Source organism: Orycteropus afer, unplaced genomic scaffold (genome assembly GCF_000298275.1).
Source record: "Orycteropus afer afer isolate SDZICR_OR568_19922 unplaced genomic scaffold, OryAfe1.0 scaffold00204, whole genome shotgun sequence".
NCBI lineage: Eukaryota > Metazoa > Chordata > Mammalia > Tubulidentata > Orycteropodidae > Orycteropus > Orycteropus afer.
The window spans coordinates 1,835,105-1,861,038 of NW_006921791.1; the positions used below are offsets into that span (position 1 = coordinate 1,835,105).

General features: G+C 37.6%; 1 protein-coding gene across 1 annotated transcript in view; it reads left to right on the top strand.

Annotated features, from left to right (window-relative positions):
- Nucleotides 1-25,934, top strand: part of TPO (thyroid peroxidase) — a 216,482-nt gene that overhangs the window by 16,668 nt on the left and 173,880 nt on the right. The window contains exons 3-4 of the mRNA XM_007948120.1: nt 16,030-16,199; nt 19,992-20,124. Of these exons, the coding sequence (XP_007946311.1) occupies nt 16,030-16,199; nt 19,992-20,124 (303 nt within the window). The remainder of the gene's footprint in view (nt 1-16,029; nt 16,200-19,991; nt 20,125-25,934) is intronic.

The window sequence follows — 25,934 nt, forward strand, 5'->3', positions numbered from 1 at the left end:
AGCATGCAATGTTTGTGTACCCTAAAAATCAGATAAAGGTAGCAGGAGGCAATAAGTATTTTGAGATGTAGCCATATACAAGGGCCCAGGGACAAGAAAAGAATCTAGTTCCAAAGAAAGAAGTTAGACAGAATACAAGAAGAAATCATATTAGAGAGGCACAGATGTGCCAGGTAGGGTAACCAGGCACATGGGCTGAGCTCTCAGAAGGATTGTGACGGGATCAATTTGCTTTGATACCTTGAGGAGACCAAGCCTTCTTCCTGGCAGCCAGGGAGCCAGGTTTGACTAGCAGGAATTGACATGCAGTAGAGTTGGAGCTTGGTTCTGACCAGCAGGAATTAAAGATGAGCCTGATGTTCCTGTTGAAGTCTCTGGATGCCAGGTCTAAGAAATTACTCTTAACTCATAGAATCAGAGAACTTATATACTTCCAGTTTCAGCTAGAGTTAGTTCAAGTCCTGGGGAAGTTGTCTGAGCTAATTAAGAAACTCAGGGGACCCACTGTGAAGGTCTTGGAGGAGGAATAGCAGAGGAGATGAATGAGGAGTGATTTTATTTTTAACATCCTAATGGATGGTGGATCAACCCAGTAGAAAGTGTCAGGACATTTCTATCAATTCACTTATGAAGAAAAAAAGAATTGCTAGATAAAATTGTATCTGCTCTGTTAGTTAACAATGGTTTTTCCATCACTTTATACATTTACACACTTTTGTGTGTACATATTCACATGTACACATACACTTAGTTATATTGCTTTAAATAAATAAATTCTCCTATAAAGGATTTGTCTTAAGAGGAAGAATTAGGAACTAAACTCAGATTTCCAGGCCCTTGTTTCCCTGACTTTCTCCCTCTTTGGGGCCAGATTATAGAATCCCTTGAATGCTAAGCAAAGGAAGGAATAAAAATAATTAATCATATAAAGATTTGGAATGATGTTCTAGGAAGAACAGAAAAGCAGTGTCTTTTGGTCTTGGGATCTCCATAGATGCCTCAGAAATTCTCAGAAAATTTTGGTAATTAGTGCAATAAATCTCTAACTTTTTGGCATTGGCAGTTCAAAATAAGTAAGTGACTGTCCCAGTCATCTAGTTTGTCTGCTGCTGTTTATACATTTTTAGTTATGTTTAATAATGTATTCATGTCATGTGTTAGGGTCTCTAAGTTTGCTCCTATTTTTCTTTGATTATCTTTATAGTTTTAGGTTTTACATTTAGGTCTTTAATCCATCTTGAGTTATTTTTTGTATATTGTGAGAGACATGGTTCCTGTTTTATTACTTATGCACATCAAAAGTCTTCATTAAAAGAGTAAAAGGAGAACCTGCAGACAGGCATAAAAAAAAAAAAATGGCAATGACATATCAGACAAGAGTCTAAGTTCTAAAATGTAGAGAAAATTTCAAGACTTCAACACAAAAAGGACAAACAGTCCAGTCAAAAATTAGGGAGAGGATATGAACACACACTTCACCAAAGATGACATTCAGCCAGCCAACAAACACATGAAGAAATGCTCATGATTCTTAGCCATTCTTGTTGGTGTTGTTATGTGCTGTGGAGTCGGACCCAACTCATAGCGACCCTTCCTTGGGTTGCCAAGGCAGTATCACTACGGAAGTAGATTGCCCAACCTTCCTTCCAAGGAGTGGCTGGTGGGTTTGAATCGCCAGCCTTCTGGTTAGCAGTCAAATGCCTTAGGCACCTAAATAGCATTAGAGACATGAAAATCAAAACAACAATGATATACTATCTCACCCTAGAATTGAAAGCAAAGTTCAAAAAAAACAGAAAACAAAAAAATGCTGGAGAGATTGGAACTCTCACTTGCTTCTGATGGGACTGTAAAATGGTGGATCCACTGTGGAAAAGAGCGTGTTGCCTTCTTTAAAAAATTTAAAATAGAAATACCACATGACCCAGAAATCACACTACTATGGCTATATCCTAGAGAAATAAGAGCCATGACATGAATAAATATATGCATACACACATTCTTTGCAACATTATTCACAATATAAAAATATCAAAACAACCTAACTGTCCATCAATGGAACAAACTATGATACATACACACAGTGGAATGTTACTCACCATTAAAGAATAATGATGATCCACAAAACACCTCATAACATGGATGAACCTAGAGGAATTATGTGGAGTGAAATTAGTCAATCGTTAAAGGTCAAGTATTGCATGAGACCACAATTGTAAAAAGTCAAGAAAAGATGTACACCTAGAAAGAAACATTTTTTATAAGTTACCAGGGCTGGGAGAGAAAGGAGAGGCAAATCACTTACTATAGGGTAGACACATATTAACTTGGGTGAAGGGAAAGGCAATATATAATAAGGGGACAGTCAGCACAAAATGAACAAGGTAACGGAAAACACCAGGAGGAACACAAGAGTTAAAGGCAACAAAGGTGAAGACTATTACCTACACAATCCTGCATAACAGTCATAACAATAATTCATGAGTAGATATATAGATAGACACACAAACTAAAAAATGGGGCTATACCATGAACATATTTAGGTTTGGCAGAGGATATTTTTACATTTGTGTCTATATATGCTGCAAATATATCCATGAATATAGTAGACCATACAAACCAAAAACCAAACTCACTGCTGTCAGGTCAGATCCGACTCAGAGCGACCCCTTCTTGAGTTTCTGAGGTGGTATCACTATTGAAGTAGATTGCCTAACCTTCCATATGAGGAGTGGCTAGTGGGTTTGAATCTCCAGCTTTCTGGTTAGCAGTCAAATGCCTTAGGCACTACGCCACCAGAAACATCTTAGCCCTAACCAAACGTCTCGAAGGAATAAATCACTGTGTCTGGGGACTCAGGACCATAGTATTAATGGACAACAAGGTAAGTTGACATAACATAATCCACAAAGACAATGTTCTATGTCCTTCTTAGGTGAATAGTGACTGGGATCTTAAAAGTATGCAAGCAGCAAATTAAGGTGTAATTATTAGTTTTCCCCCATCCAGAGCAAAGAAGGGTGACGAAAATCAAAGACACAAGAAATAATTAGTCCAAATGGCTAATGGATCACATGAACCCCAGTCTGCACAACAATAAGACCAGATGAATTAGATGGTACCCAGCTACCACTACACACCACTCCGAAGGGAATTACATAGAAAGTTCTGGATAGAATGGGAGAAAAATATGGAACAAAACTCAAAATAACAACAGAAAAAAAAAGACCGAGCTTAATATTCTGATAGAGACTGGTAGAACCCCTTAGACTATGGTCCTAGAAACTCTTCAAGCCTGAAACTGAACTGAACCCTGTGGCTTAGCTTTCATCCAAACGATAGGCAGGTGTATGTGGTGAACAACAATACCAGTGAGGTATGCACTCCTTAGAAAAAGCAACCACTCAAGGTCGAAAGGGCAGCATTTGCCCAGGATAAAGCTCTGAAGGCAGGAAGGAATAGGAAAGAAGGATGAACTTAAAAGGTAAACACACAGGAAAGAACTGGGAAGAGTGCTCTAACATTGTGGGAACTGAAGTTAATGCCATGAGACAAAATGTCTATGAATTTTTAAATGGAAAACCAATTTGCTCTGTAAACTTTGACCCAAATCACAATAAAAAGTTATAAAAAAAAAAAGGAAAGAAAAATATAACTTATATTTTATAGTATCTCTGCATAAAAAAACTTAAAAAAGAAAATAAATAATTAAGTGGAATTAGATTTTCCTTACTTCTTCTAGCTTTTCTATTAAGATCTATTGATGTTAGTTGCCATTGACTTGACTTCAACTTACGGTGACCTCATATATAACAGAACAATAAATATTGCTCCACGTGTGCCATCTTCGTGATCATTAATATTCTTTTTTTTTTTTTTTTAGTGTGATTTGGGTAAAAGTTTACAGACCAAATTCATTTTCCGTATAACAGTTCATACATCTTTTGTTTCATGACATTGATTGCCATCTCCCATAATGTAACAGCTCTCTTCCCACTTCCTCCCTGTGGTTGGTTACCTTTTCCCTGTGTCCTTCTTTCCTATGCATTCTAGCTCTTAGAATAATCTCTCCCTGTGCAAATACTGTCCTTCTGATCTCCCATAGTTAACTGTTCTAAGGAGTGTACCTATCTGGTATAAATATTCACCTTATACACCCATCTATTATTTGTCTGGAAGCCACAGGAGTGAGCTCAATTCCTGCCCTAAAGAAAGATTAAGGGCAATAGTTATAGGAGTTTCACCAGTCTCTGTCAGAGCAGTAAGCATGGTCTTTTTTATGATTTTGAGTTTTGTTCCACATTTTTCTCCCACTCTATCTAGGATTTCCTACACTGACACCATTCCTAGGATTTGACAGTGGTAGCTGGGCACTATCTAGTTTTTCTGGTATCAGGGTCATGCAGGACAAGGTTTAATTGGTCCACTAGTCTCTCGAACTAACTATTTCCAAAATCTTTAGTTTGCTTCATTTTTCTTTGCTCCAGATGAAGAAAGAAAAGTCCAATTGTTGCATCTTAGATGGCCGCCTGCAAGTTTTTAAAACCCACTAGCTACTCACTAAAGTAAGATGTAGAAGAATATTGTTTTGTGTTTAATGTTATGCCATTTGGGCTTGATGTCCCCTGCTACCATGGTCCTGACCCATGGGCCCGAAAACGTTCTCCCTCAGGGTGGTTGGCTGTAGTTAAGACATTATCACAGCTTTGCCACCTATTAGCTCTATTTTATATATGTGGACATGTTTATAACACATAAAGATAGGTATGTAGAAATATTGTCTGCCAAACTTATATATCATCTTGGGTATATTCCCTTTTGTCTCAACATACTTGATCATTCAGCCTGTGTACCTATGTATCAACCTGTAAATTAATGTTTTTATTACTGATAATGCAGTACTGTGTGTGTAAATGTTTTTATTTTTGTTTTCTGTGCCTCTTGTGCACTTCTCTGTTTTCCTTTTCCTTAGTGTCATTTTGTTGGTCATTCACTTTTGGTATATTGCCTTTTCTTTCTTCCACATCAATACTCTACCAGTCTAGGAATTTTCCTTCTTCTCCTATCCCTTCCCTGGTCACCAACAATGAAAGTTTCCTTACATATGCAAAGCTTTCCTTGATTTTTTACAATAGTGGACTAATTTGTCCTTCTGTGATTGACTTATTTCACTCAGCACAATATCCCCAAGTTCACCACATTATGCAGTGTTTTGCAGATTCTACATTATTTTTTAGGGTTGCATAGTATTCTATGGGAGCTCTGGTGGTGCAGTGCCTAAGGAATTTTGGCTGCTAACCAGAAAGTTGGTGGTTCAAACCCAGCAGTCACTCCTTGGAAGGAAGATTAGGCAATCTACTTCTGTAGAGATACCACCTCAGAAACCCAAGGAGGGGTCACTATGAGTCAGAATCTTTGGTTTTTGGTGGTATTCTATGGTGTGTGTGTACCACAGTTTGTTTACCCATTCCTCGGTTGATAGGCACTTAGGTTGTTTCCATCTCTTTACTATTGTGAATAGTAATGCAAAGAACATGGGTGTACATATATGTGTTTATGTCCTGCCTCTCAATTCTTTGTTGTTGTTGTTGTTGTTATGTGCCGTCGAGTCGAACCCGACTCATAGCGACCCCTCCTTGGATTTCCGAGGCAGTATCACTACGGAAGTTGATTGCCCCATCTTCCTTCTGAGGAGTGGCTGGTGGGTTTGAACAGCCAGCCTTCTGGTTAGCAGTCAAGTGCCTTAGCCACTATGCTACCAGAGCTCCCCTCACTTCTTTGGGATATATATCTATTAATGAGATTGCTAGATCAAATGATATTTCTAACTCCAACTTTTTAAGGAATCACCATACTGTTTTCTACAGTGATTCCATTATTTTACAGTCCCACCAGCAGTGTATGAGACTACCAATCTCTGCACATCCTCACCAGCATTTGTTATTTTCTGTCTTGTTGAATTTTACTACTAGTCTTGGGGCAAGATGGTATCTCATTGTTGTTTTGATTTGCATCTCTGGTGGCATAGTTCCTAAGGTATTTGACTGCTAACCAGAAGGCTGGCATTGCAAACCCACCAGCCATTCCTCAGAAGAAAGATTGGGTAATCTACTTCCTTATGGATACCACCTGGGAAACCCAAGGAGGGGTCACTATGAGTCAGTTTTGACTTGACAGCAGTGAGGAATGGCTAGTGGTCGTTAATGTTTCTTCATGAGTTTGTTGGCCACCTGAATATCCTCTTTGGTGAAGTGTCCATTCATGTCTTCTGCCCATTTTTAATTGCATTGTTTGTCTTTTGGATGCTGAGGTGTTGGAGTTTTCTATAAATTCTAGAGATAAATCCTTTGTCAGATACTTCATTGCCAAATATTTTTTTCCAATCTGTATGTTCTCTTTTCACTCTTTTGGAGAAGTCTTTGGAAGCACATAAAAATTTAATTTTTAGACATTCATCTAGTTTTTCTTCTGCCATTGTGCATTTTGGGTTTTGATTTATAGTCTAATATGCCATATATTAGGGTCCCTAAATTTGCCCCTATTTTCCTTGAGGAACTTTATAGTATTAAGTTTCACACTTAAGTCTTTTATCCATCTGGAGTGAGTTTTTATGTATGGTGTGAAGTATCGATCTTGTTTCATTTTTCTGCAAATGGATATCCAGTTTTGCCAATGCCATTTGGTAAACAGACAATCTCTTCCCTATTGAATAGATTATGGCCCTTGTCAAGTATCATCTGACCATAGGTTAATGAATCTATTTCTGGGTGTTCCATTCTATTCCATCTATCTGTCTATCTGTCTATCTGTCTATGAGGAGCTCTGGTAGCATAGTGCCTGAGCCACTTGACTGCTAACCAGAAGGCTGGTGGTTAAAACACACTAGCCACTCCTCGGAAGGAAGGTTGGGTAATTGACTTCCATAGTGATACCACCTCGGAAACCCAAGGAGGGGTCGCTATGACTTGGGTCTGACTCAACAGCACATAACAACATGTGTCTGCCATTACCAATGCCAGGCAATTTTGACTACTGTGGCTGAATAGTAGCTTATAAGATCCAGGAGTGTGAGACCTCCTACTTTGTTCTTCTTCTTCAATAATGCTTTGTTTATCGAAGGTCTCTTTCCTTTCCTTATAAGGTTAGTGATTGGTTTTTCCATTTCCTTAAAGAATGGTGATGGAATGTGGATTGGGATTGAATTGAATGTATAGATTGCTTTGGGTAGAACTGACATTTTCAAGAGTTCAATCTTCCCATCCATGAACATTGTACGTTCTTCCATTTATGTAGTTCTCTTATGGGTTCTTAAAGTAGTATTTTATAGTTTTCTTTGTACAGGTCTTTTGTTTCCCTGGTAAGATTTATTCCCAAGTATTTTATTTTTTGGTAGCTATTGTAAATGGTATTGATTTCCTTATTTCTTTTTCAGCAATCTCTTTGCTGATTTATAGGAATCCAACTCATCTTTGGATGATGGTGATCTTGTATCCTACCACAATGATAAATCTGCCAATTAGTTCGAGTAGATTTTTGACTGAGTCTCTTGGGTTTTCTAGGTATAGGATCATATTATCAGCAAATAGGGATAGCTTGATTTTTTTTCTTACCAATTTGGATGCCTTTGATTTCCCTTTCTTGCCTTATTGCCCTGGCTTCCAATACAATGCTGAACAAATGTGGTGATAGAGGGCATCCTTTTTTTGTTCCTGTTCACAAGCGGAATGGTTTCAGTCTCTCTCCATTGAGAATAATGGTGGTTGTTGGCTTTGCATATATGCCCTTTATTATGTTGAGGAATGGCCCTTCTATTCCAATTTTCTGAGAGTTTTGGTCAGGAATGGGTGATGGATTTTATCAAATGCCTTTTCTGCATCAATTGATATGATCATGTGGTTCTTTTCTTTTGTTTTATTTATGTAATGGATGACGTTGATTGTTTTGCCAATGTTGAACCATCTCCTTGCATACCTGATACAAACCACACTTAGTCATAAATAACTTCTTTTTTAATATGCTGTTGGAGTCTATTGGCTAGGATTTTGTTGAAGATTTTTGCATCTATATTCATGAGGGATATTGGTCTGTAGTTTTCCTATTTAGTGATGTCTTTGCCTGGATTTGGTATCAGGTTATGCTTGCTTCATAATGAATTTGGAAGGATTCCATCATTGGAATGTCTTGGAATGGTTTGAGTAGGACTGGTGTCAGTTCTCTGAATGTTTGTAGAATTCTCCTGTGAAACCGTCTGTGCCAGGACTTTTTTTAGTTGGTAATTTTTTTATGACCTGTTCAATTTCTTCTTTTGTTATGGATCTGTTTAATGTTTCCACCTCAGTCTGTATTAGCTTAGGTAAGTAGTGTGTTTCTAGAAATCTGTCCATTTGTTGGAATACAGTTCTTCATAGTATCCTGATAAATCCTTTCAATTTTAGTTGGTTCTGTTTTGATGTCACCCATTTCATTTCTTATTTGTGTTATTTGTATACTCTCTCTCTTTTCCTTTGTTAAATTTGCCAATGGTTTGTCAATGTCATTAATCTTTTATAAAAACCAACTTCTAGTCTTGTTGATATTTTCTATTGTCCTTCTACTTTCTGTTTCTTTGATTTCTTTGATTTCTGCTCAAATTTTATTATTTCCTTTCTTCTGGTGACAGTAGGCTTTTCTTGCTGTTCTTTTTCTAATTGTTGGGAATATAGGTTTAAAGTGCTGATTTTTGCTCTTTCTTCTTATTTGATGTGTGCATTTATTGCTATAAATTTGTCTCTGATCACTGTTTTTTGCTGTGTCCCAAAGATTTTGGTATGTTGTGTTTTCATTCTCATTTGATTTAAGGAATTTTTTAATTTTTTTTTCTTCTATCACCCAGTCATTATTAAGGAGGGTGTTGTTCAGTTTACATGTGTTTGCTCTTTTTTGTTTGTCTTCCTATTGTTGATTTCTAATTTTATAGCATTGTGATCTGAGAAGATGGTTTGTAGTATTTCAATATTTTTAAATTTAGTTAAGCTTGCTTTATGGCCTAACATGTGGTCTATCCTAGAGAATTTCCATATGCAATGGAAAAAATGTATATTGTACTGTTGTTGGTTGAAGTACTCTGTAGATGTCTATAAGGTCAAGTTGGTGCATTATATTGTTTAGCTCTTCTGCATCTTTGTTGAGATTCTTTCCAGCTGTTCTACCTTTCATTGAAAGTGTTGTATTAAAGCATCCTACTATGACTGTGGAGTCATCTATTTGCTTTCCAATTTTGCCAAAGTCTGATTTATTTAATTTAGGGCTTTTTTGTTGGGTCCATAGACATTTATTATGGTTATATCTTCTTATTCGATTGATCCTTTAATCATTATATAATGTCCTTCCTTGTCTCTTATAGTGGTTTTTGTCTTAAAGTCAATTTTATCAAAAATTTATATTGCCATTCCTGGATTGTTTGGTTGCCATTTTCTTGATATATCTTTTTGCAACCTTTGATTTTTAATCTATTTTTGTCTTTGTCTCTAATGTGTGTCTCTTGTAGACAGTGTATTGATGGGTTATGTTTTCTTACCCAGTCTGCAACTGCCCATCTCTTGAGTGGTGCATTTAATCCACTGACATTCAGTGTAATTATCAATAAGTATGAATTTGTTCCTGTTATTTTGTTATGGGTTTTTTCATGGTGTTCCTAGTTTCTTTGTTCCGTGTAATTTCTGTGCTGAGCTCATTATATTTACGAATCATCCCAACATTCCCTTTGTTGCTACTGTTTTAGCATTTGCTCAATATTTGTGCTTGTCCTCTTTTTTATTGTGATATGAAGATTTATCATTTTTCTTTGAGGTTACCCTGTGTTTTATAATGTTTTCCCTGAGTTTAGTTTAGAATAGTCCATCCTATCTTTCAACTCTCTTGACTTCCTCACCATTTAGAAGTTCTATAACTACACTATTTTTTCCCTCTTTTTAGTTTGTACCTGTCCTTATTTTCCAATTGATGTCTCTGGTTCCCTGTTTACAATCTTGTAAGCCTATTTTATTTTGGATACTTCCATAATTGTGTTGGTTTCTCGGTTATGTCGTCTTGTGTATAAATCATCGGTTGCTGTTTGCTATTATTGGTTCTCTGTTCAAAGGACTCCCTTTAGAATCTCTTGTAATGTTGTTTTGGTTTTAACAAGTTTCCTTAATTTCTGCTTATCTGGAAATCTCCTAATTTCACCATCATAATTTAAAGAACAATTTTGCCAGATTTATAATTCTCAGTTCGAATTTTTTCTCGTTCGGGTTTTCTATATACCATCCCATTGTCTTCTTGCTTGCATGGTTTCTGCTGAGAAATCAGAGCTTATTCTTACTGGTTGTCCTTTGTAGGTAACTTTTTGTTTTTCCTGTACTGCTTTCAGGATTTTTTCTTTGTCTTTGTTTTTGGTGAGTTTGATGATGATTTGTCTTCGTGATATCCTTTTAGGGTCTATCCTATTTGGTGTTCATTGGACTTCCTGAATGGATATATTCTCATCTTTCATTATATCAGGGTAATTCTCTTCCAACAAATCTTTGACAATTTTCTCATTGGTTTTCTTTTTCTCTTCCTGTTCTGGAATTGCGATTACATGTAAGTTATTCCTTTTGAATGTATCGCACATGAACCTTAGGCTTTCTTCATTTTGTTTTGGTCTTTTTTTCTGATTGATCCTTTTCCAAAGATGTATTTAGGTGTTTGTCTTCAGTCTCATTAATTCTGTCTTCCATTGATTTTATTCTATTTCTTTGCCCTTTCAATGTGTTATCTATTTCTGAAAATTTAGTATTAATCATCTGGATTTCTATCTGTAGGCTTTGTATCATTTCTAATTTTTTATTTATTATATTATTTTGTTCTTGTATTTTCTTCCAAAATTGTTCTAGGGTTTTGTCTACGTTGTCCTTAATTTTGTCAGTGTTTTCCTTGATATGTCTCTCAATCCTTTGAAGATACCTAAGCATAATTCTTTTAATTACTTATCAGGGAGTTCTAATGCTGCTTCTTCCTTAGGGATGTGTTCTGGGTCTGCATCCTGCTCCCTTATTTCTACCGATTTATCTTGCTTCTTTTTGTGGACTGTGCTGGTCTGTTGTCTTTGAGACATTGTGACATTGTTGTATTTAGATCTCTGTTAACTGTTTGTGAAGACCAGTTAAGGGTGAGTCAGGTTCTTCTTGGTGCCCATTTATCATTGGCCAGTTGGTGGAGAAAGAAGTGGTTGCTCTCAGTAAATGGAGCTGCAGTACATTCAGTTGTGGTTGTGTCATCTGGGCGCAGTTACTGTCTCCCACTCAGTTAGAAAAAAATACTGCAATGTAAAAACCATTAAAAAGGCAAAAGCTAGTGGTCAAAAAACACACCACATAAACACACAGGAACAACAACAATGAGAAAAAGGAAAAAGAAAAGAGAAAAAAAATCTTGCAATATCTTGGGAGGGAGTAATAAGAGAAAAGAGGTAAAGTAGGAGAATAATGAAGAAAAAATGAGGAAAATACAAAAAGAAAGACAATGAATTGGGAGAACCAGAAGAAAGAAAAAAATGGAAACCTGGAACATGGAAGAGAGAAAAAGCCAAAAACTAGAACCTGGGAAAGGAAGAATAAAGAATAATAATAAAAAGGATGAAAAGATGAGAATAATAATAATAATAATTTTAAAACAGACAAAAACAAACAAACTGAAAAAAGAAAAGTTAAAAAGGGCAGGGCACCCAGACCCCATTGGAGCATGCAAACTGGAATGGAAACCTCCCTGACCCAGAAGATGGGTGGCAGGGAGGGATGGCTGCACCTCACTCAGTTCACCAAGACAGTGTGAGATATAAGAGTAACAAGGGGAATATCACACCTTTCCAGTCATTCATGTCCTCAATGCCCTTGTGGTCCCCAGCAATTGGAGCCTATTCTAAAGTCCTTTGAACCTGAGAAAATGCTGTTGCTTTGAATATACAAAATGTCCAAACCAACTGTAAACATTCAAAATGGCTTCACCCACTGGATAGTCAAAATTCCACAGCTCAGCCCATCTCCCTCTTCACTGCTTCCCCTTTTATTCACTAGCCACCAATGCAGTCCTCCATGCAGGCTCTGGCTGGCTGGGCCAATTCTTAGGTTAATTCTTAGGTCCTAATGTCATTTGGGAGCTCTGGTGTCACAGTGCCTAAGGCATTTGATTGTTAACCAGAAGGCTAGTGGTCAAACCCACCAGCCACTCCTTGGACAGAAGATTGAGCAATCTACTTCTGTAGTGATACTGCCCCAAAACCCAAAGAGGGGTCGGGTGGATCTGACTTGACAGCAATGAATTTTCTTTGGTTTTATTTTATTTTATTTTATTTTATTTTTTTTGACACTTCTTGGCAATATCCAAGCTGTCCATTCCCTCCAGATTTCTGACAGACTGCAGCTTCATATGTTTTCATGCATTTTCACTGTTTTCATGCAGGTTCTTCTTCTAGTTGAAGTTTAGTCCACTTCTGTATCCTTCCTTTCAAAGCTTGGGGCTCCAGGATTATCTTCTGTATCTGTGTTAATTGTTAATTATTTCTTTGTTGAAGAGGGATTGTGTGGTTTCTGCCTATTCTGCCATCTTACTGGAACTCCAATTTTTTAGTGTCTTGACTATTGCTTCCATGGACGTTGGCGGTTGGTCCAACTAAAATGGAGTTTTACAGTTCATATTTCATTGACAACTTCTATTTTTTTCTTCATCCTTAAGCTGTAGTCTAGTAGTCAACAGACAAAGTCTGGGCCATTTAGCAGTTATGCTAACAGTAAGATGACTAAGAGAAATGTGATATGTGTGCATGTGTTTGCATGTTATTTGATTTACAGGAAAGAAAATGCACTCAAGGCAAGGAGATTTATGATTCAAACATTTCTGAAAAACAAATGGTCAAAAATTATTAAGTTCACAACTTGGATTTCCTGAAATTCATACAAAAGAAAGAATATTTTGAATATTCTCAGCAAGCTTACTGAAATACATATATCATATACTATTCTGAATGGTCCTAGATTCCACCAGGAAGCTGATTCCTTTACAGTAGAGAAATGTCAAATGAAATAACACACTATATTATGAACTCTTTTTTTTTCAAAGTTGCATTTGTTTTGAATATTATTTATAGAATAAGATATTATTAAATTCCCAGTAATCTTAATAATCACTTGATGAAGGAATATACGACTCTGTAGATTTAAGAATTTGATCTTTAATTTGACATTTAGTTGGAGAAGGGAGTAATTTACTCCTATAAGCAGGACATAGACCTTTGCATTGTTTTTTGAGTGATATGAACTAAAGTGCTCCATTTTAATTCCTTTTTCTAGGAATTTAAGTCCCTTTTCTAGGAATTTTTGTCTCTTCCAGTGTGTTAAGTCAAAAAAAAAAAAAAAAAGAAAAAACCCTACCTCCTTGGCTCTTCTCATAACAATCAAATATTAGTTTCTATATGTAAAAACCTTAGAAGCTGGACTATATGAAGAACATGATATTAGGATTGAAGGAAGACTCATTAACAACCTGTGATATGCAGGCAAGACACCATTGCTTGCTGAAAGTGAGGATGACTTGAAGCACTTCCTGGTGCAGACTGAAGACTACAGTCTGAGGTAAGGATTACACCTCAATATAAAGAAAGCAAAAATCCTCACAACTGGACCAATAAGCAAAATCACAATAAATGGAGAAAAGATTGAAGCTGTCAAAGACTCCATATTACTTGGTTCTACAATCAACACCAATGGAAGCAGCAATCAAGATATCAGATGGCATATTGCATTGGGTAAATCTGCAGCAAAAAAACCTCTTTCAAGTGCTGAAGAGCAAAGATGTCTCCCTGAAGTCTAAGGTGTGCCTAACCCAAGCCATCATATTTTTGATTGCCTCATATGCATGTAAGAGCTGGACAATAAATAAGAAAGACTGAAAAAGAATTGATGCTTTTGAGTTGTGGTGTTGGCAAAGAATACTGAAAGTACCATGGACTACTAAAAGAGCTAACAAATTTGTCCTGAAAGAAGTGCAACTGGAGTGCTACTTTGAAGTGAGAATGACGAGATTTTGGTCACCTACTTTGGTCATGTTGTCAGAAGGGACCATTCCCTGGAGAAGGATGTTAGGCTTGGTAAAGTGGAGGGTCAACAAAAGAGGAGAAGGCCCTCAACAAGATGGATTGGCACAGTGGCTGTAACAATGGGCTCAGTTATAGCAAGGATTATGAGGTTGGCACAGGACCAGGCAGTATTGTGTTCTGTTCTACATGGGCTGGCTATGAGTCTGAGATAACTCAACGGCACCTAACAACAACATCATATTAAAAAAATATTTTTCCTATTAGCAAAATTCCTTTCTCAGTGATAGGTTTAAAATATATGTCTCTAAGGAAAGCTTAGCTCTGGTAGCATAGTGGCTAAAGCACTTGACTGCTAACCAAAAGGCTGGCAGTTCAAACCCACCAGCCACTCCTCGGAAGGAAGGTTGGGCAATCCTACTGCCGTAGTGATACTGCCTCGGAAACCCAAGGAGGGGTCGCTATGAGTCGGGGCCGACTTGACGGCACATAACAACAAGGAAAGCTTAGAGTTTAGAGCTAAGAGCTTAAGTTTCTATTTGCTCCAGGAATTGACTAAGTAGACTGGACAGTGTGGTAATCTTAAACCTGGATTTCTATTCAATACTATATGTATTGGTTTCGTATGGCTGCCATAACAAAACACCAACAACAGAAATTTGTTATTTCTCCATAATTCTGGAGGTGACACATCTGAAATTAAGGTGTAAGTAAGGTTGGTTCCTTCTGGAGAGCTCTGAGTGAGTTATCAGTTCTATTCCTCTCTTCTAGCTTCCAGTGAAGGTCAGCAATTCTTGGCATTATTTGGCTTGTAAATGTGTCCATTTCTGCCTCCATCATTACCTGGTGTTCTCTGTGTCTCTCTGTCTCTTCTCTTCTTATAAGAAAACTATTCTTTTTAGATTTAAGGCCCAACTTCCTCCGGTATGACCTCATCTTAACTTAAGAAATTGCATCTCCAAGGACCATATTTTCAAACAAGTTAATATTCGGAGGTTCTGGGAAGAATATGAATTTCGGGAGTGGCCCACTCATCCTTGAGATTTTGACCTGGTTCCACTATTCCCTAAGATTAATGGCTAGGGTAAAGTGAACTGGGGGGCCTCGTAAATTCCCTCTGCTGCTCTTCTAGCAATGCTGACTGGGCCTGAGTATTTAACAGAGTGATAGGTAGCATCCCTCTAGTGTCATCTCTGTCATGCTCTTCATCCAGGTTCTGAACGCTAATGGGCAGAGGGACTTTGAAAAGAACCTGGATTGGGTTCCCTTAGTTGGAAATCCAGGGAATGTGATAGGAACAGGGGCCTATGTGAATGAAGAGGCCCCAACAAACAAGGAGACATTTAGGGATAGGTTTTCAAAGGTTTCATTTCTCTTTATGTTTTTGTGTTGTTGTTGTTGTTTTTAACATTCTTTGAGAATGACTCAACTGTAAACATCTCAGTTGCCATGTTTTGTTGCTACAATTAATAGATTCTGTGAATTATAGTGGAAAGAACATAGAATTTAGAGCCAAGTCACAATGTTAGCATCTGGCGGCAGTGTGAGCTGGACAAGTCTATTTTCTTTCTGAACTTTCTTGTTTGGGGCTAAAAATAAACAGATAAGAGCAAACTAGAATTTTCTGAAAATGCCATTTATAAACTTTCTTATGAGACGAGTATGATATGAAAGTTTTGTAAAAAAAAAAATAATGTACATTTTCTTCATCTTTCAACACTGATCTTTTATTTATATTCAGGTCTTATTACTTTTATTAATTATATGATTCTGTGGGCAGGATCTGTATCAGATTTATCTTTATGTAGCTTACTGTGCCCAGCATACTGTCTGATATACAGTAGGTACTCAGTAAATGTCTGCTTAATAAATAAATTAATGAATTACCAAAGCTACCATAAAATAATAATTTATTTTATATTTCTCTTTTTGTGCCATAGAAACCTCAAGAAAAGGGAAGTAAATTCTCCAGCTCAGCTTCTGTCTTTTTCCAAGCTCCCTGAACCAACTAGCCGAGCTATTGCCCAAGCGGCAGAGATCATGGAAACTTCAATACAAGCAATGAGAAGAAAAGTTTACCTGAAATCTAAACAATCACAGCAGACCACTGGTAAGGACACCTCCTGCGAACCCCTTTCCTCACTCTGGAGAATGCCAGCTCCCAGGTCACAGAGACATCCACACCACTGTCAACAATGTGTTGACATTGTTTAGGGGCAAAGGGTTGGGGGTGCACAGGTTTGACACTAAGCAGGAGTGTAATTCATGCTTGTTCACAGTACAAGAGCGGCAGTTCTGTAAAAATGCTTGCAAAACAGAACCAAAATTTCCTATTTGTTAGTTGACAAAAAAACTATTTTCTCTGTTATTCAGTTCAGATATGGAAAGCTAGTTCAATAAAATAATCTCCTATTTCGGTGTAGGAAATAAAATAGGAATTTTTCCATAATCTGCCTAATTAATTAAAATTTGGAAAGCTCATTGATATATAGTCTTTGAGGAAACATATTTCTGTGATATGTGGCATAATATTATGAGAGAACCAAAAATACTCCAGCCTTCCCAGTATTCACAATTTCATTAGTGCAATTAGTCAAGGCCTTTAAGAATCAATTTCCTTATCTCTAAAATGGGAATGATAACACTAGTCCTGCTCACTGAGATGACTATTGACAGACCAAAATAAAAATAAAGTGCAAGTCAATTAGATCTTAAGTACTTTATCAATATAAGAGACCAAGTTGATAATGATTGTAACCATAAGGTGTACTTACAACTTCTGTGATGGAAAGGAAGCAAGATTTTTTTAAAAAATTGAACTTTTAAAGCTTTTTTCAGTGTTGTGCCCAGAGCTACTTGGTCTCTGAGTTTTCCTCCTAATTAGCTACAAGTTAATTTGTTATTGATTACCTTGGCTGTTAGAATAAGACAGACACAGTTAAACCAGGATTAACCATATTTCTCAGATAGAAAGACATTTAAGTGTAATTGATTTTCTGGCAACCAAAACTTCATTGGAAAGAGTTTTTGTTTCAAACAATGTGATTAAAAATGTTTCTAAAAATTATTGTTCTGCTTTCTTCATCACAATGTAAACTAGGACCACAATAAAAATTATGTCTCTTATTAGATATTGGTCTTGTGGTCCATGATCTAAAATCTTAATTCTCAATTTTCATTGCACAGGACTGTGGGTTTAGGCATTAGAGAGTTTAGGTTTATGTGTTTTCATCCAGGTCATATGATAGAATTTAAGAATCCCAAAACCTCAAATGTTGTCTATTCCTCCCATGATAAATATAACCAACTTAGAAATTTTAGAATGTCAAAGGAAAAGATCCAAAAGAATCTCTTATCACTCCATTAAACCCTTTGCCAACTCAGTGTAACTTTATAGAGTAGAACTGCCCCATTGGGTTTCCAAGGCTACTGTATTTTCCAAAGCAAATTGTCACATCTTTCTCCTGCAGAGAAGCTGGTGGGTTCAAAGGATTCTTTCTTTTAACATTGGAATGCTTAACCACTGCAGGAGCAGTGCTTCTCTTCATTCCATTACATAGCACTGTTGTTGTAGTTGTTATTGTTAGGTGTCATAGAGTTGGATCAGACCTTCCATAGAAGGAAATATTACTTGGTCCTACATAGCATTGTTGTTGTTCTTATGTGTCGTCGAGGCAGCCCCTACTCATGGTGACCCCTTCTTAGGTTTCCGAGGTGTTATCACTACGGAAGTAGATTGCCCAACCTTTCTTCTGAGGAGTGGCTGGTGGGTTTGAACCACCAGTCTACTGGTTAGCTGACAAGTGCCTTAGGTACTAGGCTACCAGAGCTCGTACATAACATTAGCTACAAGTAAATCAATGTCTCTCCTTCCAGGCTGTTTCTTCACATTGGTTTAGTTTGTTTCTTATATTAATTATGATCATATGGCTTCTTTACTAATTATTATTTGTTGTACTTTAACACATGCATTAGCATTTTTCTGCTATAAAGTATTTGAACCCATATTTTCAGGTCTGAGGGTTCTCTGTCAACTGAATACAAAATATAGTCAAAGGTTTATTTAATCGTTCCTGTAAAATCATTGGGAGCTTTGGTGTCATAGTGCTTAAGGTATTTGACTACTAACCAGAAGGCTGGTGGTTCAAAACCACCAGCCACTCCATTGCCATTTAAATTATTTAGTGAACATTCATTATTAAAAACCTTGTTATGTTTCCACCCAATTTCAAGATGGAATGCAATGCTTCCAGGCTTTTTTTTTTTTTTCTCGCAAGTGAATATTTCAGTTTCTTTGGTATCTGATTAGTCAAAGTTATGGAGTTATACTTTAAGATTTATAGAAAGCATCTTGGAGAAATAACTAGTGTTTACTCTATTAGACAACAAAACAGTCCTTGTTTTAATTTCTTGAATAACATATGAATAGCAACAAAATTGTCAAAAAGATAAAAAGACATTGTTTTCTGGGGCCCTAATCTGGAAAGATTTACAAAAAGGGAACCAAAAATCAATATGAGGAAAAATGTAGAGCTTTGTAATTTGCTTTTAGCAAACTTGACCAAGGCAGTTTTCTTGGGGATAAGGATGTTTCTTCTGAAAAGCTGGAGCCATTGCTAGACACAAATACTTCAGCTGTGCAGTTGTTATAAATGAGGGTCCAAGTCAGTTGATTAACATTGAAGATATGCCAAATGAGGATCTGTGACAACTCTGAGAAGCAGATTGCTTGCTTATCTCCCTGAGAGTTCAGAGCTCTTCAAATTATTTTTCTGAAAGATCACAAAGGTAAAATACATTACCTTCCCCCCACAAAAAAGGTGGGGGGACACCATATTCCTAGCAGTAAGAAAGCTCAAGCAAATCAAATGAGAAAACAATTGATTTAAAGAGAGAAAGAAGATTTCCTCAAAAGAATGATTTAAGTTTCATACATATAAGACTGTTAACATGTTTTGCAATTAAAACAACAAACAAACCTCTCCTATTGTTTATTTCACATTTCTTTGCATGTATGTTATGTGCCGTCGAGTGCTCTCTGACTCATATTGACCCCACCTTGGGTTTCCGAGTCAATGTCTCTACAGAAGTAGATTGCCCAATCTTCCTTCCAAGGAGCAGCTGGTGGGTTTGAATTGTCAACCTTCTGGTTAGCAGTCAAGTGCCTTATGCACTACACCACCAGAGCTACCCATAGTGCTTCTCAAATTTAATTACAATGGCATTTAGCATATACACTGTGATTTATAATTCAGACAAACAGTAATGGTTTGGGCAAACAGCAGCACTTAATAATTTAGGAGTTGAATGGACCAATAGTTTTCACAAAGTTGTAATATACACAACACAGATGACATGTGCTTTTGCTCCACAATCATCCTAATAAGAAGTATACAAAGTACCTCTTCACAATAGTAATTTAAACCACAAGAAATTGCTAACTTTGACCTTTTTTTACCTTCAGAAAAACAATTTCTTGTGAGTCAACCAACACCATAATTGGTGTGCTGTGATGAAGAAATCAGTTCTGTCTACTTAATTTTTCTAGAAAAGCTGCCTCTGAATATATCAATTAATTTGACATCATAAATCAATCCCAAATTCATATTGTTGGAGCAACTTATGAGGCATTAGAAAATTTATTTAGTGGGTAGATTATTAGGAGCTCTGGTGGTGTAGTGCCTAAGGTATTTGACTGCTAACCAGACGGCTGGAGGTTCAAACCCACCAGCCACTCCTTGTAAGGAATTTTGGGCAATCTACTTCCGTAGAGATACCACCTCAGAAACCCAAGGAAAGGTCGCTCTGAGTCGAATTGACTCAGTGGCAGTGAGTTTGGTTTGTTTTTTTGGGTAGATTATTACAAATAATGTGTTTCTAGTTTGCTTACTTTTTTTCTCAGATGTTTTATCAGAAGATCTTCTGAATACAATTGCAAATGTGTCTGGATGCCTGCCTTACATGTTACCACCAAAATGTCCAAATACTTGCCTAGCAAACAAATACAGACTTATCACTGGAGCTTGCAATAACAGGTATTGTGTGTAAATTTTATTAATCTTATCACGTACATTTGGTTTTAATCTGATTAGATACCCATCTTGAAAGAGATGCTGTAGAAAATTTGCATATCTGCCTCTGAGCTCCAGATTCCTATATCCACTGATTATGCAACATTTCCATGCTGGTGGGTGCCTGGTGGATGCCTCAAACATAAATTGCCAAAGCAGAATTTTTTTTTCCCAAAAAACAATACCCGCTTTTCAAGTAAGTGTTTAAATATCTTCTCTATCTTTCTAAACTGAGAAAGTTGCAGCAATAGCCACCTAATTACTCAAAACAAATACTTGGGGCTTACCCTTTATTTCTCTGAATCCTTTCTCCACTTGTATTCTGTACACCACCAAGTCTGTTAGTTCTACCTCTAAAATGAGTCCTGAAACTCTCCACTTCTCTCTGCACTTCCCTTCTATCATTAACCTCGGATGAATTCAAAATAATCTTTGTAATAGCTTGTTTTTAATTTAAACTATTTCTTTCTTACATTCTATATTCTATATCGCAGCCACAATGATCCTTTAAAACCATAGAATTGATCATGGCATTCTTCTATTTAACAACCATCACTGGCTTTCAAATGTACATAGAATAAATCCAAATCCTTTGTCAGAGTCTGCAAGACCTTAAGGACCTGGTCTCTGCCTATGTCACTGACCTTATCTCAAAGTATGCTCCAGCCGGACTGACCTTTTCTTGGTTATTGGAACACACTAGGTTCATTCGCACCTTGGAGCCACAATGTTTACCTGTCCCTTTACTCAGAATGACCTGTCCTCAGATCTTTTGGGTGGCTGGATTTTTGTAATTCTGTTCTCAGTTCCAATAACACAACTTTGAGCTGTGTGATGATGAATTAACATGCTCTAATAGTGCCTAGGAGCTCTGGTAGCATAGTGCCTAAGGCACTTGACTGCTAACCAGAAGGCTGGCGGTTCAAACCCACCAGCCACTCCTTAGAAGGAAGGAGGGAAACTCAAGGAGGGGTCACTATGAGTCGTGGCATACACAACATGTAGGAACTCAAGTATTTGTTCCTGTATTAGCCTCAGATTCGGAGAAGACAGAGAAACCCAGCAAGGAGAAGCAGACCATGTGTCAAATAGATTGATGGGTCTGCAAAAACAGCAAGGAGGCCCCATGTTCTGACCTCCTCTAACCCTACAAGAGGAAGACAGGATTACCAGCAGTAACCCAAGGCCTATTCCTGCCAGGCCAGACATGCTGCCTCCCTCCAGCCCTTTCACCAACTGTTCCTCCCAAAGTTCCCACCACCTCTCTCTTGGGTTCGATAATTCGCTTCAGTGGCCACACAGAGCTCACAGATTATGGGGTTTATTAGGGAAGCACCACAGGCTACAATTCAGGTTCAGGAAAAATGCTCAGTCTCTCTCCCAGCCCACCATCCCTCAGCCAACAGTCTCTCACAGTCTCTTTCCCAGCAGTGCTGGTCCCTTGGTGTCTCACTCAGCAATGCGTGTCTCTTGCATCTCTTTCCCAGCAACGCGTGTCTCAGGAGCCCGTGTCTCTTTCAGCAGCACGTCTTCCTCAACCAGCAGTCAGAGAGAGAGTTCTGCCTCCAGGAGGCCTCCTTTTCAGCCCAGAAGGATGGTCAAACTAGCCAATCACAGCATCAGAACTCTAAGCACGTGGGAGAGAGTGGGAACCTCCCAGAACATTGTATTGTGCCACGCCCAACAGAAATAACCCAGGTGGATAGCTTCAGCAATCAGGAGCTCCTCAGTTGCTCATTCTACCACTGAGTTTACAATGACTTATGGGTAGAAAAGCCATACAAAGTAATTTACTACACCGCAGGTCAGAATGTCACACAAGTCCTACTCGTCAAACTTTCCCACACCTAAAGCTGGACTTAGTCTACTTTCACCTGGGACTGTGGATTCAGAAATGAAGAGATAGTGCTTGTCTCATAGGGTCATAGTCTATTGGGGACGTATGCATATGAACAATTAATTCACATGAGAATAACAAAAGTCCTTACTAGTTGGATATACAGCCTGGTGGAATGGGGTCAATAAAGTTTTCAGGGATGAAACGATGCCTAAGTCAAACTAAAGGCATAAGTAGAAGTACCTTAGACATGTAAAACCAAAAGAGGCATCCTAGGCAGAGAGTAAAGGGGAGACCTACCCTGTAGGTCGTATGTAGGAAAAAGGAAACAAGTGGTGGTCATGATAAAAAAGAGTAAATGTGGCCTGCAGTGACATGACAGATCTGCTTTGCGAGTGGTTCTCATGTTTTCTGTGTTGTTGTTTTTTTTTTTTTTTCCCCTGCTTCTAACTTAACAGGCCTGCTCTCCAAAAGCTAGTGACATTATTTTCAAGGTCTTACCCACTAAGTTGACAAATGAGCTCTCCAGTCATCTCCCTAACACCCTACATTTGCTCTTTTGGCACCAGTCCCTTTGTCCATCCACTCTCGGCACCCAGGGCCCAGCTCTACTTCTCTTTCTTTCCATAAGTTGTTGTTATGTGCCATCGAGTTGGACCCGACTCATGGCGACCCCTCCTTGGGTTTCCAAGACAGTATCATATGGAAGTAGAATGTCCACCTTTCCTTCCAAGGAGTGGCTGGTGGGTTTGAACCACCAGCCTTCCTGTTAGCAGTAAAGTGCCTTAGGCACTATGCTACCAGAGCTCCTCTTCCCATAAGAAGGAGCCCTTTTTACTCAGCAGAAAAGGGCCTCTCCCTCTTCTGAGCTCCCACAACGATTAGTGTCCCAGACACTCATGCCCCACTGAGCCTTACAGCTAGTTTTTGTTGCCTGTATGTATCTTAGACAGTAGACTACAGAGAAGTGACATCCTCAGCCTAATGCTTTGTGTAGCAAGTTCTCATAAATGTTTTCAATATATTATTATGGGCCTGTTTTCACATTGTATATCCATATTAATTTAACACATAAAATATAAGTAATACTATTTGTATTGATATATGGAGTTTGTCCACAGTCCTTAACAGTCTCAATAAAATTTAGAAGATTTGCTGCAATATCCAGTCAGCATTTTTAACATCCAGTCTTTTTTTTTTTTTCTTCATATATGGGGCTTAAAAATTCATAGCAGAGTGATTTTTATGATCTTTCTGTGATCCATATTTCTTAATTTGAAAAACGTATTTTTCTTTTGAGTCTTTCTGAATATTAAGCTTTTATTCTAAATCATTGCTAAGATAGATTATAGGTTTTAACTAAAAGTTGAAAGGTAGAATTGTCATTTGCAATAATCTAGGATTTTGGTTTGTTTGAGAGTTACCAGTGGACAAAATTCTCTACCAAGTTTCTAAGAATTAAATTTTGGATTTGTTGATCATAAGCAATTATTTTATGCTTTCTGATTTTTTTTTCTAAAACTTCACCAGTGTATCTTTCTTATTTCTTTTGGATTTTTTAAAATTGTAATTGTCTTTCTCCTAAAATCTAACATGAATGCATCATATTTTCCCCCTTTCTTTTTCTTTTTCAGTTATAAGCTATTTTTCATCCTGTTACTACTGATTCAATAACAATAATAATGACAGATTTCTAAAGACTCTCTGGGTGTTGTGTATGACTACCCCTTAGGCCAGATTTCATTTCAAATTTAACTTAAATATTCTAAATTTCTAACAGTAGATATTTAAAACTTACTCTTTTTACTAGTTTTATTGCATTGTAGTGAGATACATATATGTTATATATGCATGATATGGCTTCTAGGGTATGTTTTCCCTTTATTGAGATTTTCTTAATTGCTCAGGATAAATCACATAAAATTACTGAATGAATAGTAGAAAGGACAGATTTTTAAAAAACCACATTTAGACTTCTTATTTGTATGATATAATCAATGCTACAAGCTACAATGTTATGTGTTAAAGCGAGTATATTGTCCCGGTTTAAAATTTTGACTCTCTGTTGTCCTTTGAATTTTGTCCTAAGGCTGGTTATCAGGTTCCTCCATAAACTGGTATTTTTTATGTGTGAGTATATGTGCATGCAAGTATCTCTGATGGCACAGTAGTTAAAGCATTAAGCTACTAATCAGAAGGTCGGCAGTTTGAATCCATCAGGTGCTGGTCAGAAAAAAGATGAGGCAGTCTGTTTCCATAAAGATTTATTGCCTTAATCATGGGAGATGCACAAGGACATAGCTCAGAGGGCAGAGGGCAGGAATGTAGAGGGAAAAAAGGACACAGGGAAAAGATAACAACAAGGAGCAAGTGGGAAGTGAGTTGTTACATCACGGTGATTGCAATCAATGTTCTGAAACAAAATGTGTATGAACTGTGGCCTCAAAGCATGGTTTACAACACTTCTGAGTTCCCACAGGAGCTCTGGTAGTGCAGTGGTTAAAGCATTTGGCTGCGAACCAAAAGACTGAAGGTTCAAAACCACCAGCCACCCTGTAGGAAAAAGATGAGGCAGTCTGCTTCTGTAAAGATTTTAACCCTTGGAAAGTCTACAATGCAGTACTTTTGTCCTATATGGTCACTATGATTTGGAATTGACTCCGTGGCAGGGTATTTGAATTCCCCCAGTTACAGCTATTCATTTATTAGTGTATATTCTGATATGAGATACTTGGACTAGAGACTGAGATTGGGGAGAATGAAGTAACAGAAGTGTTACCTATAGATTCTACTTGCTTGAAATAGTAAGAGTCAGCTGAGGATAAAATTCCCATGACCTGAGTTTTAATGTTTTCCTTTGGCATAAATCTATAGGTGAGAAATTATAATTTTAAAAAGTCAAATGTTTGTTGGTTGGAATGGGGAAAGAGCTGTTAAACAATATAAGTCTTGGTAAAGATAGGGCTGTCAGAGCACTGATAGGCTTTGCCTTGGAAGAACTTTTCTACCCATTTAGGTAACAGTTGGGCAACTTAGTAGCCCTGTTTGCAACACCTAGAAAACCTAGTAACCACTGAAGACTATTTACTCTACTGTTGTTCTTGTTGGTTACCAGGGAATAAGCCTCAGACTCATGGGGATCCTGTAATCAATGAAACAAAACACTGCCTGGTCCTGCACCATCCTCATGATCAGTTGTGGGTCAGACTGTTGTGGCACAAATTCATTGGCAAATTTTTTGAAGTAGATTGCCAGGTGTTACTTCTGCTTAGTCCATATAATATATCAACATTGTCCATTATAATAAATAATATTATAATATATAATGCATTATGTATAATTCTATGTTACTTAATTTATAGATTTGTAAATATTAATTATATGTTATATATTTAAAAAAAAAAAACTCACTGCTGTCGAGTTGGATCTGACACATAGTGACCCCTCCTTGGGTTTCCAAGGCAGTATCACTACTGAAGTTGTTGTTGTTGTTAGGTGCCATCGAGTCATCTATGACTCATAGCAACCCTATGCACAGCAGAATGAAACACTGCCCCATCCTGAGCCAGCTCCATGTTTCTTGCTACACTTGAGCCCATCGCCGCTCCCACCATGTCAACTCACCTCATTGAGGGCCTTTGCCTCTTTTTTTGACCCTCCACCTTACCAAGCATGACATCCTTCTCCAGGAAATGGTCCCTTCTGACAACATGACCAAAGTAGATGAGACGAAGACTGGCCATTCTTGCCTCCAAGGAGCATTCCAGCTGCACTTCCTCCAGGACAGACCTGTTAGTTCTTTAGCAGTCCATGGTACATTCAGCATTCTTTGCCAGCACCACAACTGAAAAGCATCAACCCTTCTTCAGTCTTCCTTATTCATTGTCCAGCTCTCACATGCATATGAGGTGATTGAAAATACCATGGCTTGTGTCAG